The 12,780-nt window shown below is 30.5% G+C and overlaps 1 protein-coding gene across 2 annotated transcripts in view; it reads left to right on the plus strand.

The window, feature by feature from the left end:
• LOC126734994 (uncharacterized) overlaps positions 1-12,780 on the plus strand; it is a 91,095-nt gene that overhangs the window by 14,394 nt on the left and 63,921 nt on the right. Inside the window, exons 1-2 of one of the 2 annotated variants that reach the window (XM_050438861.1) lie at positions 93-254; positions 8,561-8,859. In XM_050438861.1, coding sequence (XP_050294818.1) covers positions 8,561-8,859 — 299 coding nt within the window. In that variant the 5' untranslated portion in view covers positions 93-254. Of the gene's footprint in view, positions 1-92; positions 255-8,560; positions 8,860-12,780 lie in introns of those variants that run through there. The other variant, XM_050438862.1, reaches the window with a different exon arrangement.

Genomic DNA, 12,780 nt, shown 5'->3' on the forward strand with positions numbered 1-12,780 from the left:
TGACATTTCTGACAGATACGTAAAGAAAGAGCCCATTCCTTTGATTGCTAGGCAACACACATTTCTTAATTTGTGTTTTTTTTGTTGCAAAACAAAATAATGAAAATTTATCTGTAAAGAAGGTTATGGTTATAGATAAAAATAATTTCAATAATAATTAAATATTGTCTATAATATAGATATATGAAAATCTACTGTAACATATTATTTTGGTTTAGTGTACTGTGTGTTATTTGGTTTTTAAATGCTCAAAGGTATGATGAAATTGTTAATATTATTTGTATCTATTCTAGTAGCTAAAAGACTCAACCCTCTGCCTTAAATATCCAATTATTTTCTAGAGTGCTGTTTTCATATAATTTTTTAGGGTGTGGGGACACTTGTGAGGTGTATATTTCATATCTTTTTTTTAATCACTACATTTTTGTTAACCCATACAGAGAGGGAGTTAGAACTTGACACTGGAATTTAATTAATACAGTGTTTAAGCTAGAGTTGTTAAAGCAGTTACAATTAATATTATTTATCTTTTTGTAATTTAACTATGAAATCAAGTTAGTCGAAGAACTTAGAACCAATATTTTACCTATGACTTTTACTTACACTTCTTTATGAGTGACTGGCAGGCACCCATCCCTAAAAGATTATATCTTAGGAAAAAAAATTTAGGGCATAAAGACACAACTCTTTTTGACCTTTGAAATTCACTTCAGTAATCAAATCTCAAAAGCCTTTTGATTATGATAATCCATTTTCAACCAAATTCAACTTCAATTCCTTAGGCATCATTTGGTCATGTTAATGTGAAATTTGTGAAGAATATTTTTTTTTAGCTTTTGAAACCTCTTCACAATCTTTTAGCCAGACTAGGTTACTGTGCATGTTGTCATCAACATTTCATACTACTTAAACTTCTTACCTTTCCATCACTCCACATCTATGTCTTATTTTATTTTCTAACATTCATAACATCTTAAAGATTATGCAAAGTACTTATTCTAAGATTTTCTTATGATCTAAAGTTTTAAATTTAGATTTAGTAATCTTGTTGTATGCAGTTAACGGTGGCACCCACTTTGTCCATAGCAATAAATAAATAAATGATAGGATTTCAGGATGATTTTTGAAATTATGGGAACACCATTAACAGTAATAATAAGTTTCAATGCTAATATCAAGAAACAAAGTAGATTTTTATTAAATTATATGAAATGAAATGTTATTAAATAAATAATAAATAAATAATCTTTTTATTTAGCACTTGGCTACTTATATCTACTTAACAGAAAACAAAAAATCAATTTTGATTGCGTAAATAAACAAATAGTCCCCTATTAAACATATGTACACTTGGTGCATTCTTTACCTCCTCAGGCAACTTATTAAACATGCACAGTCCCTCGTAAAAAACAAAGTTTTTTGTAACGCGGATGTCGTTACCTGCCTAATGTTAAAGTTTTGCTTAGATCTAATGTTATAGTTATGGAATTGTACTCTTCTTTTTAAATAAACGTTGAGATACCCTGGCAATAAGTTATTTTCAATTTTATATACAATAGAAAGATTTGCCTTTTTTATGTTTTGCTCAACATTTAACCAATTTAAAGAATTCAACATGTCTTTAGTCGGCACAAATTTGCTACAATTCAATAATACACACATTATTTTATTTTGCTGTATTTGTAATTTTTGTTGCAAGAAATCAATAATGAACTACAATATGTGAAGTGAGGTAAAATTATAGTTTTGTAAATTAACATTTTTGACCATTTAGAAACAACATACAATATTCTATTAAAAAACCCTACTTTTTTTCCTATTTTCTTACATAAATAATTTACATGACTTGAAAAATTTAATTGCGGATCAAGAATTACACCTAAATATTTAATTTCAGTTACAAACTCTATAGGTGAACCATTTATGAACAAAGACAATCCTAAATCGAAAAAATATTTACATTTTGTTACTGATCCTACTACCATCCATTTAGTCTTTAAAGAATTCAGTTTTAATCTATTTTTACATAACCAATCATACAACACATTAAGCTCACTATTTAATATATTTACAATTTCTAAATAATCTTTTCCAGAGACGGATATGAGGGTATCGTCTGCAAATAAGTGTATAAAACATCTATTTAATATCCTATTCAGGTCATTTATATAAAGAATAAACAATAAGGGCCCCAAAACACTTCCTTGGGGTACACCCAGTACACTTTCCTTTTTTTGAGATACCCTATGTCCTATTTTTGTCCTTTGAAACCTGTCCTTTAGATAATTCCAATCAATCCAACTTAGAGCATAATCATCAATACCATAAAGCCTCATTTTCTTTAAAAGAATTCTACGATCAATGGTTTCGAACGCACGCTTAAGATCTACGAATACACCAAGAACTATTTCACCATTGTTCATTTTCTCTGTCCAATTTGTACATACATACTGGATTGCAGATTCGCAGGAATGTTGACTTCTGAATCCTGATTGTCCCTCAAACAACAAATGATTTTTCTCAAGATAATCCCTCAATTGATTACAAATTATAGTCTCTAAGATCTTATCTACAGTTGGTAAAAGATTTACAGGTCTAACCTCTGAAGGAACAGTTGGTTTATTCACTTTGGGGATTGGAATTACAACACTAGTTTTTAGGTCATAAGGTACCTTCCCAGTGACTATTGAAGTGTTAATTAAATATAGTAGAGGATATCCAATCACGTCAAAGAGTTGTTTTACCAATTTAACATTTAAACAATCATCACTTGAGCCTTTGTTTTTTAAACCATATACAATTTTTTTCAACTGTGAAATATTAATTGTTTTAAATTGAGAGAGTTTTGATTTAATATTTAGGTCTGGCGCCTCCCAGTCTCTATCCTCTATACTTTCAGAAACTTCATTCAAAGAGTCCAAAAAAAAGTTGTTAAAGTTTTCCTCTAATAAGCTGTTGTAATTTTCAAAATTTAGCTCAGTAAACCGCTCACTGCCCTGCTTTTTTGTTCCGACTAAGTCCTTTAAAACTCTCCACATTTTTTTACTATTCCCCTTGCAGTTGTCAATATTTTGTTCGTAGTACCGTTTTTTATTTTTTCTTATCACAGATACAACCTCATTTCTATATTTCTTAAAGTTTTCCCAATCTGCTTCCTGTTTTGTAATAGAGAATATTTTATAGGCCTTGTCTCTTTTTTCCTGTAACTGTTTTACATCTTGATTTATCCACGTTTTTTTAGGATTAATATTCATTTTTGGTACAAGTTTATCGAAGGCTGTCTGAATGTTAGTGATAAAATCCGAATAAATAACATCTACATTTACAGAGGTGTAATTCCATGTTTTTCCTATTATGTTTTCATTATTAGGTATTTTAGGTTACATATTAATTATAACATATCTAAAATTGAAATTGAGAAGCAACTAAACATCTCAAATCTTTATTTCCATCAACATCATAATATTGTATAGAAATTGTCAAAAAAAAAACTACAATGCTAATAATAATACTATAAAATTACAAAAATATCAAAAAAAAAAAATTAAACTAATTCTAGTCTATAAATCTACAGTTAAAGAACTCATGAATAAAAAAATCAATGAATCAATGAATAAAAAAAACAGTCAGCTAACATGGTCCTAAGAGGTTTCTCAAAAACTGGAAGTCGCAACTATCTTTATTCTACATGAAGATGATTAAACATTCTGAGAGAGGTAATTTCTGGACCATTCTGTACGTGCGAAAACTGGTTAAAAGGGATGTATAATGTATCTGCATTTCAGGTTTTAGAAAAATTAAGATCTCCAGATTTCATGTGGTTGGAAAGATTCTTATTTACTTGACATCCACTCTGCAAGATTTACAGTGGCGGACAAAAGTATGGAAATTTTTAATATTGATGTAGACAACTTTATTAGCAATATATTTTTTTTCTTAAAACTACATGTAATAAAGAATCATATTTTATTCAATAAATCAAAAAAATACCAGTTCTCAAAAAATTAAAAATTAAAAGCAAAAAATATATTTTATTCAATATTTTGTGGCATATCCTTTGGCAGTCAATACTGCTTGATATCTTCTAGGTAGAGAATCAATGAGGTTCTGACCAATTTTCACAAAAATTTTCTTCTATTCTTCCTGTACGGTTGCCCAAAGTTCATGCTTGTTTGCTTTGTTTTTTTTTTCAAATTTCCATTCCTAAATGGTTCCAAACAGACAACCTTCTTATTGTTCTGTTAATATTAGGATTGGTTTTTTGGGGAGACCTATTTTCGCGAGCATTTTCAAAAATTTTTGACACTGCACCCTCACTAATTCTCAAATTTCTTGCAGTTATTTTTTGTTTGAGCCCACAACTTTTTAGCTCTAAAACTTTTGCCTGCTACTAGCTACAATGTGAATTGGCCAAAAAACAACAATAAACTAAATATACACACAGAAAAATTCAAACTAAAGAAATTTCCATTCTTTTGTCCATCCCCAAGAACAATAAACATGGTAATAAAAAAAGGAATACACACAATATCTAATTATCCACAAAAAAGTATGCACCAATGAAAAGTATTCCATGTACTATTTTAGTATTCCATACAGCTGTTCATTCAGCTAGGTGCTTTACAAAAAATATAATAAGTGTTAAGTGTTATCTGTCCACCACTGTAGATGTTAATTACAGTTAGGATTTTTTCTTTCTTAAAAAGTACCACGGCAAGTTTCTCTGAAGTAAAGTCTATACATTGTATGTACAATGAGCTTTTGACTTATTAGTATTTTCCCAATATCCAGTATTGGGACTTACCTCAAGCTAACAAGGTAAAGGATACAGTGGAATGCACTGAGTCATAAAGCATAATAGTTTAAGTGTATATGCATTCACATAGTCCCGAAGCTGTAAGATGGCATAATTGCTGCATCACAATCTATTGCACACAGATTTCATCTTAGGATCCCATGAAAGATGTAAGTAGTAAGCTCCTGCCCTGAATAGCTTGAATCAAAGTGAAAACAACAAAATTAGGTTTCAAAATATTCAAATAAAAACCATTTTTCTCGCACCACCCCGCAATATCACCTATTCTTCTGAAGGGACTACTTGGCCCAAACTGTTCGCCAACAGGTATAACAGTTTGGGAATATAATATAAGAAATTTTCCAATCCCAAGCGGACTTAGGTTATAGGGGCGAATTTTCAGTTAAACCAAAAACTGTCTAAGCATCTACAGTAAATAATGTATCATTCTTTTATCAGAATGTCAGGGCCTTAAAAATCAAACTAAAGGAATTTCTCTGTGCTGCTCAATTAGAAGACCACCACATTCTTTCCTGTTACACATATACTAGGTCTAATCTACCTTAGGCAGTCGTTAATGACCATGGAGCAATTCTTAAACTTTGCTTTACAGCTTTTCATTCCACTTTAAAAACTAAATGTAAAGGTCTGGTCGGGCCTGGCCCTTGAGTTGCAACCTAATAGTCAGGCCAATTAATTAGAAATACCAGTAATATATTCTTTATATAATATTAACAACTTTAATGGAGCAGATTTTATATCTATAAATAACTTTATTTTCTTCATACATTTGGCTTTCTTTAATTTTTAATGATTTATATATTTATTTATTTAGCTTTACAAACACCAAAAAATAGTGATAGTTAAGTAACAGGAAAAATAATTAGGAATTTACTTAATTTAATTAGAATATAGAATTAAAAACATTCAAAACTAAATAAAAATAAAATAACTTAACACAAAAATATTACACACAAAATATCCATTTCTCACAGACTTATCATGCATGTAAGTGATATGCCTTGCTCAATGCAACACTTTAACTCTTTCTATTTTGAAAAAAATAAATCAGCAGACTGTGAACCATTAAGTAAAGCATTACAGATGACTAGCTTAGTATTTAATGGATATGAGCTATTGGCGTTAACAAAAAAAAATTATTAGTTAAAATTCGAAATTTAATCTTTGGTATCTAAAGTTGATGTAATTAATCAGATAGTTATGTCTATATAATATGACTTAAATACCACTATTGCAAACTTCTATTCTCTTGTTTATGATTGTTTGAATTTGTATGTGTCTATAAAAAAACCCCAGTCCTAAAAAACACTACCCACTATGGTTTTCTAGAGAATTGAAGTCTAGTTATATGTAAAAAAATAACAAACAGAAGGTATCAACAATCAAGATCAAATACTGATTACTCAAATTTCAGTGCTCTGCGCTCAGAAATTACTATTTAAACTCTCGAGGATGCTAGAGACATATTGAGAGAGCAGAAAATGCAATACAAAACAATAGCAAATTTTATTGGAATTTTGTCAAATTTCAGTCTAATCAAGGCGCTTCTACTGTTCCAAACAATGTTTTCCATGACCTTAAAGCTGATACTGGCATTTTTGTTTCAATCATCTTATCCACTCACTTTCCATCTCTATATAACAAGAACACTAACCCCTCTAATGCCTCAGGTGGTTTTGACATCTCATATAAATTTAACTTTATCAACCAGACCAATAGCGCTACTACATAGTAAATAACATTGAAATAACATTAGCTAAACTGGATAACAGGAAGGGATAAAGTGCTAATGGAATTCCAAACAAACGCTTTAACAATGGGTCAGCATTAAATGTACTGTATCTTCACTGGGTGAGATCTCTTCTGGAATATAATTTCGTCACCTCCTTTTTTTGATCCATATCGAAAAGCTCAAAAATATTCAGCGAAAGTTCATTAGGTTTGCCGGATATGCAGCTATGAAGTCGGGCCTGGATCTTACCTGTTCCGAGACCATGTTCTATTTGAGTATTAACTCATCAGGCAGAAGGCAGTTGTTTGATATTTTCTTTGCATGTAAGGTTCTGAATGGTATTGTTAGAAGTCCCAAATGTCTGAACTTCTTTCCTTACATAAATTTTGTATCCACTTATACAATACAAGGTCAAAAACTTTTCCACTTTCCCTTTTGAAAAACAACATATTTACAACATAGTTATATTAACAGAACAGTTTCTATAATGCAAGAGGTTTTGATTTTTTAGTACTTCTTTAAATAAATTTGAGTCTTGAGCTGTAGTAGTACTACTAGTACCCTATCCAAACTAGTAAATATTCTTTTAGTATTAAAGTTTTAACTTAAAATTCCTACTAGTGATATGTACATACTTGAAATGTTATACACATTGACAAATATAATTGAAAAATTAAAAAAAAGGAATCATCATAATATCAAAAATATCATTTCATCCATACAAAATGCAAATTCAATAGTTGCGTGAAGACGACGTAACAGGAGAACCCAATTTAGGCGAGATAATGATAGAAATTGATAGAAATATTAAAGAATGCTTCCCAGTATTAAAGAATATTAGTTTCAGCAACGAATGCACTTATTTTAAATGATTCCATGAACAATAATTGCAGATGCTAGCGTAACGAATACCCACATTGTTTCAAGGACACATGGTATCTGGAAAAATAAATATGTGGGCAGGAATATTAGGTGACACTGTTGTCAGGCCATTGATTATTAATGTTACGTCAATGGAAATATTTATTTAGAAATATGAGAAACCATCATTCAACCTTTAGTTGTTGAATTGGAAATTCAGTCGGATATTGATGGCAACAGAAATCTGGATGAAACTTTAATACATGTTTTCAGCAAGATGGATCACTGCCCCAATATGTTCAGCCTGTCTGTCAGTTTCTTAATTGCGTTTCTCCTCCAAATCAGTGGATTAGACATCCAATAGAATGGCCGGCAAAATCTTCCAATCTAACACTTTTATTTTTTTTCGCGCCACTTGAAAACTGTACATGAACACCTATACATACATAATATAATGTATAGATATATATTAATCATATCAACCCTGCTTCAATAACAGTAATGCATGTAGTCCCATATCACTAATAAAGGCAACAACTTACTGAGATTGATGGCATAAATCCTTCATTTAATATCTTTGTTCATTGGGATATCTTAGAGTCTACTAGTACTGGGTCCCATTTTATTTACTATTTTGCCTTTATCCTAAATGCTGAGAAATGTATTTAATTTACAGACACTACATATTTCAATGCTTATAAAAACTTAGAAAAAGCTCATAAAGTTAATTTTCCCCCTCACAAAATTCAATTGTATATTCTCTCTGTACTGTAAAATAATTATATTTTAGAATAAAAAGTTATTCATATCACTTAATTTCATTCTCCTCTTGGTTATTTTTGTTTTGGCATTTCTGCAAACATAACTTTCCTAGTTTTATCTATACAGCTTCCTTCTCAATACTTAAAGGAACTAATTGTACAAAGTATTTTTTAATAATGTTTTAAAAACGTTTAGATGTAATATTTTTAAAGTCTTAAAGTATTAAATTATTATTATTTAAATTATATTGATTTAATTCAAGAATTCTGGTTTTTGTGTGCGTAGAATGCACATGTCGCTTATGTATTTTATAACACCACTTACTACACACAACAATCTTAAATATCAGAAGAATCTACTAAGTTTAAATTCTACCTTTTATTTTGCAGATGGATTTACAAGAAGATGTTTATCGACTAAAAGAGATGCTTCCAAATGTTGATCAGAAAACTATTGTTTCTAGTTTATCAAAAAATAATAATCACGCATTAGAGACCCTACGTGATTTTATGCTAAGAGATATAAGTGATATGGGTGCTGTCCAACAAGGGGATAAATCTAATGCTGATTATATGTGTGTTAGGCATTTCTTACCGAATATTTCAGAAGCCCGTATAAAAGAAGTTTTGGATGTCGTCGGAAATATACCCAATCGCGTGTACATAGCTGTGAAAATTATTGTTTTTCTGTAAGTACTCTCAAAGTAGCTATTTCCAACTAGAAAGGATTTAATTTTTTTGCTAAACGTAATATCGTTTATTTGCCTAAATTATTAGTATACTTTTTTAATATATAAGTCAAATACATTTAGAAGACAACACTTATACAGTGTGTATCAGCCAAGTGGAATAAGTTCCATAATAAGTTAATGGGGTATTCGCTCAGACACGTCGATAGGTATTTTTACATGCCTATTTTCAACAAAAAAATTATATATGGTTTGTCATGTAGCAGTGTCGAAAATCAACTTTCTCATTTGAAATGCGACACTCTGTATACTTCTTAATTGTCGAATTCTTCAGAATATTCTTAACATATTTCATGTACAATGCCTATTCCAGAGATTTTAAGTGTTTTCTGATTTATTGGAAAAATTCATTACAACACACTCAATACTTATGTCCCTGTTTCTGTTTTGATAATGGGAAAATAAACATAAACCATTTCAATATAGCTTATTTAGGGGCTGTCCATAAACCACGTCTACGTCTACTTGAATTTGTTGCGTAGTCCACGAGTCTGCGGATGCACATAGGCGGGGGAGGAGGTCGCCAAAAAGCACGAAGATTGTCTTGGCCTGGGAAACGTCGTTTATTTTTTATTTTATTTCTTTTTCTGGATAATGAAAATTGTTCCCTCGGAGCCAATACAGTTTTATGAAGTCAAAGCTTCATGTGGATTAATATTTGTATATATTTTCATTCTAGTTCAAAAAGCACACGCAACTATCATAAATTCCGTAGCGAAAATGCAACAAATATAAGTAATGAACCGATAATTATTCATGTAATTATCTTGATATTAGTCATAAATCATTGCTTTATTTATATTAGGAAGAATCTGCGATGATTGTGGCATGTAGATACTATGCATTAAAAAAGCAAAAGAATTTACACGTCAAAGGAGTACACGGCCAAACCATAGATGCTAAAAAATATCGTGGGAGAAAAGTGATAAAACGTCGAAATAATGATTTGATGTGCGAAATAGACAGTATGTTCGAACCAATTATGCAGGGTGTTACAAAATTCTGTGCACATATTTTAAGAGCGTATTGTTCGAGTTAAAATAAGCCTTTTTTTTCCTATAAACATATGTCCTAAGATGCATCCCCTCAGAGCTACGGCCCGCGCAAATTTCTGCTTCAAGAAAATCGATTAATTAAAACACTGACTACGGTTATCAAATAATAGAGTCATATCTTTTAAAAATGTGCAAGTCTCCATTGTTCTGGATCGTCTTGATATTTTCCGTCCCAAAAATGGTGGAAACTCAAGTTTAGGGAAGGATTCAGAGGAGCTTACCCACACGATGGCCCATATCTTATGTTTCCAATAAGAAATTTGAAAATCTAGAACACCATTAAATACTTCACCAACTAACAAGCTAATTCTATTTGAAATAACAGATTTAAAATTATTCAAGGTCAAGCCAAACAGATTAACATCAATCCGTAACTGAACATCATTGAACCAGTTGCATTAGTGCCATAAGTATCGAGATAAAATACACTGTGTAGCCTTATATGGATATGTAGGGAATAGCAAATTTCAAAGCTGATAAGAGATCTGAAGCATCAATTTGATTGTTGCATATTTTAAATAAAAAGATCACAAACAGCAGATTGCTGAAGAGCCAGTGCATCAAGGCTTGAAAACAATAACTCCTGACTGAAGCCTCTCTTAGGGTGTACACCATCCAACCTAAAACTAATATATTTGTAGAATTTTCGTTGAACTGATTCGAGCCCGTCAATATGTATATAGTAGGCGTGATTTTACTAGGGAGTTAAACAAAGTAGTCTTGCTTAAAGTATTAGAAAATAGTGCTGTTGATCTTATAATGAAACCTAGGGTCTTTAAAGAAGATCTTGGCATCCATATGAGCATTGAGAAGGTAAGCGTTTTGCCAACACGGACCTTCAGGTCACGCACAGAGTCGTAACCGAAGTCAATTCATCTTTGAGAAAGCAAATTGAAATCTTCTTACATTTTTGAAGATTAAGTGGTAGTCTGTTAACTTAAAAGAGAATTGTCTCAATTTTTTTTAATAGCGATTTTTTTCCATAACATTTCTCATAGAAAAAAACTACTGGGAAAAGTTACAATAAGCTATATGGGGTGGGGGTCAGGGTGTCCAAAAGTGGCCAATATCGGGCTACGTAGTTTATGGACAGCCTCTTACTGATATGAGATTAAAAAAATAAATAAATAAAATTGTGTTCTTCATTTAAAAATGCTTGGCATTGGGAATTATTGTCTGTAGCAATAGTTATCAGTGTCATAGTCGTTTGAATTTCCTTAACTGCTTATCAGAAAAATGGTATATTTAACAGAAACACACAAACTAATAATTCTACAGATGATTGGTTATGGATATAATACACGCACACGATTGTAACCAAATGATTTTCTTTGTTTTTAATGTTAATTTTTGCAATAAATCGGAAAACACTTAATATCGCCGAAACCGTTAATAATTGGTATAGGACAATGTACATGAAATATGTCTGGAATATTCTGACGAATTCAAAAACTGAGTAATATACCGGCTGTCGAATTTAAAATAAAAAAGTTTTTACTGACTCACTATTACACCTCCCTGTATATTTTTTTGTTTGAAAAAATACCAATCGATATATCTGTACCGATATATCTGTAAAAATACCAATCGATATTTGGCATTTGGCTGATACACATTGTATACCTGATATAAAAGTTGTCGGCAAAAAAAAGATGTTAATATTTACAAAAATCTTATATTAGACAGGTAGAATATCTATACATAAAATTAAAAAAATAGCTATCTATAACTACTATCTTACCAGACATCTCCGATAAAAATCAAATCTAATGCTTTTTAATATTGGTTCACATTTCTCAGATATCGTTAAATTCTTAGGTACTTGCTAATTATATCTTTAATTATAGCCATTGGTGTATGTTGATTCTACATTTTAGGTTCACATGATAATATAACATTGACTAAAATCAAATTTGATTATTGCATCAAATAATATGAAATTTTTATCATGTTATGTGGTATTAATATAAATAAATATTTAAATATATCTTTATGGACGTACCATTTACGGAATTTCTTAAACTAGTTTTAATAATTTTAAACTGTATTTATAGTTAAATAATTTCTTTATTCGATTTGTACAACACCTCCCCTGCTTCTTTGTTGTCCGCTTTTGGCATAGTTTGTATAGATTCTCCTTGGAGAATAGAAGAGACTTTTAGTCATCAATGAGTAAACGCCAGATCAGAAATATCAGATGTCTTATTGATAGTTGATAAAAACTTTGGTTTCTTTACAACTAGACCTTTCTAGTCATTACTTTTATAATCTTAAGTGTAAAGACCTTTTGATTTATGGAGAAATGTATGGAGGAATCAGTGTAGGGCAAATCAAACTGCAATGACTACTACTCTAATATTCAGATAATTTCAGATTTGTAGAATATCAAAAAAAAATTTACCATTTATTTTATCTTGTATATTATATTATTTAAGATATGTAGTAATCATTGAAAATGTATAGATTTTTGAGTAGTTTTTCACCTCTCTGATCAGTTATAGAAAAATTAAATAATCTTGCACAATATCAATGATTAAATAAGGTAATGAGAACTAGCCAGATTGGTTTTGTTGAACATACTACTCAACTTCACTTATAATTTCAGGGTGTACACTGTGTCTCATTTTGGATGAAATGGCAGGATCTCTGTCAATTTTTAAGATATAGCTTTGCGGTTTCTGCGACCCTAAACCACTTTTTTGTAAAAGCCACAAACAGTAATTTTCCAACCACTTTTGTTCCTGACATACAGGGCGAAAACGAAAATGTTGACTTTTGGAGATGTTACTATTTCTTAGGCCCTGAA

The sequence above is a fragment of the Anthonomus grandis genome, chromosome 4, assembly GCF_022605725.1.
Source record: "Anthonomus grandis grandis chromosome 4, icAntGran1.3, whole genome shotgun sequence".
In the NCBI taxonomy this organism is placed as follows: domain Eukaryota; kingdom Metazoa; phylum Arthropoda; class Insecta; order Coleoptera; family Curculionidae; genus Anthonomus; species Anthonomus grandis.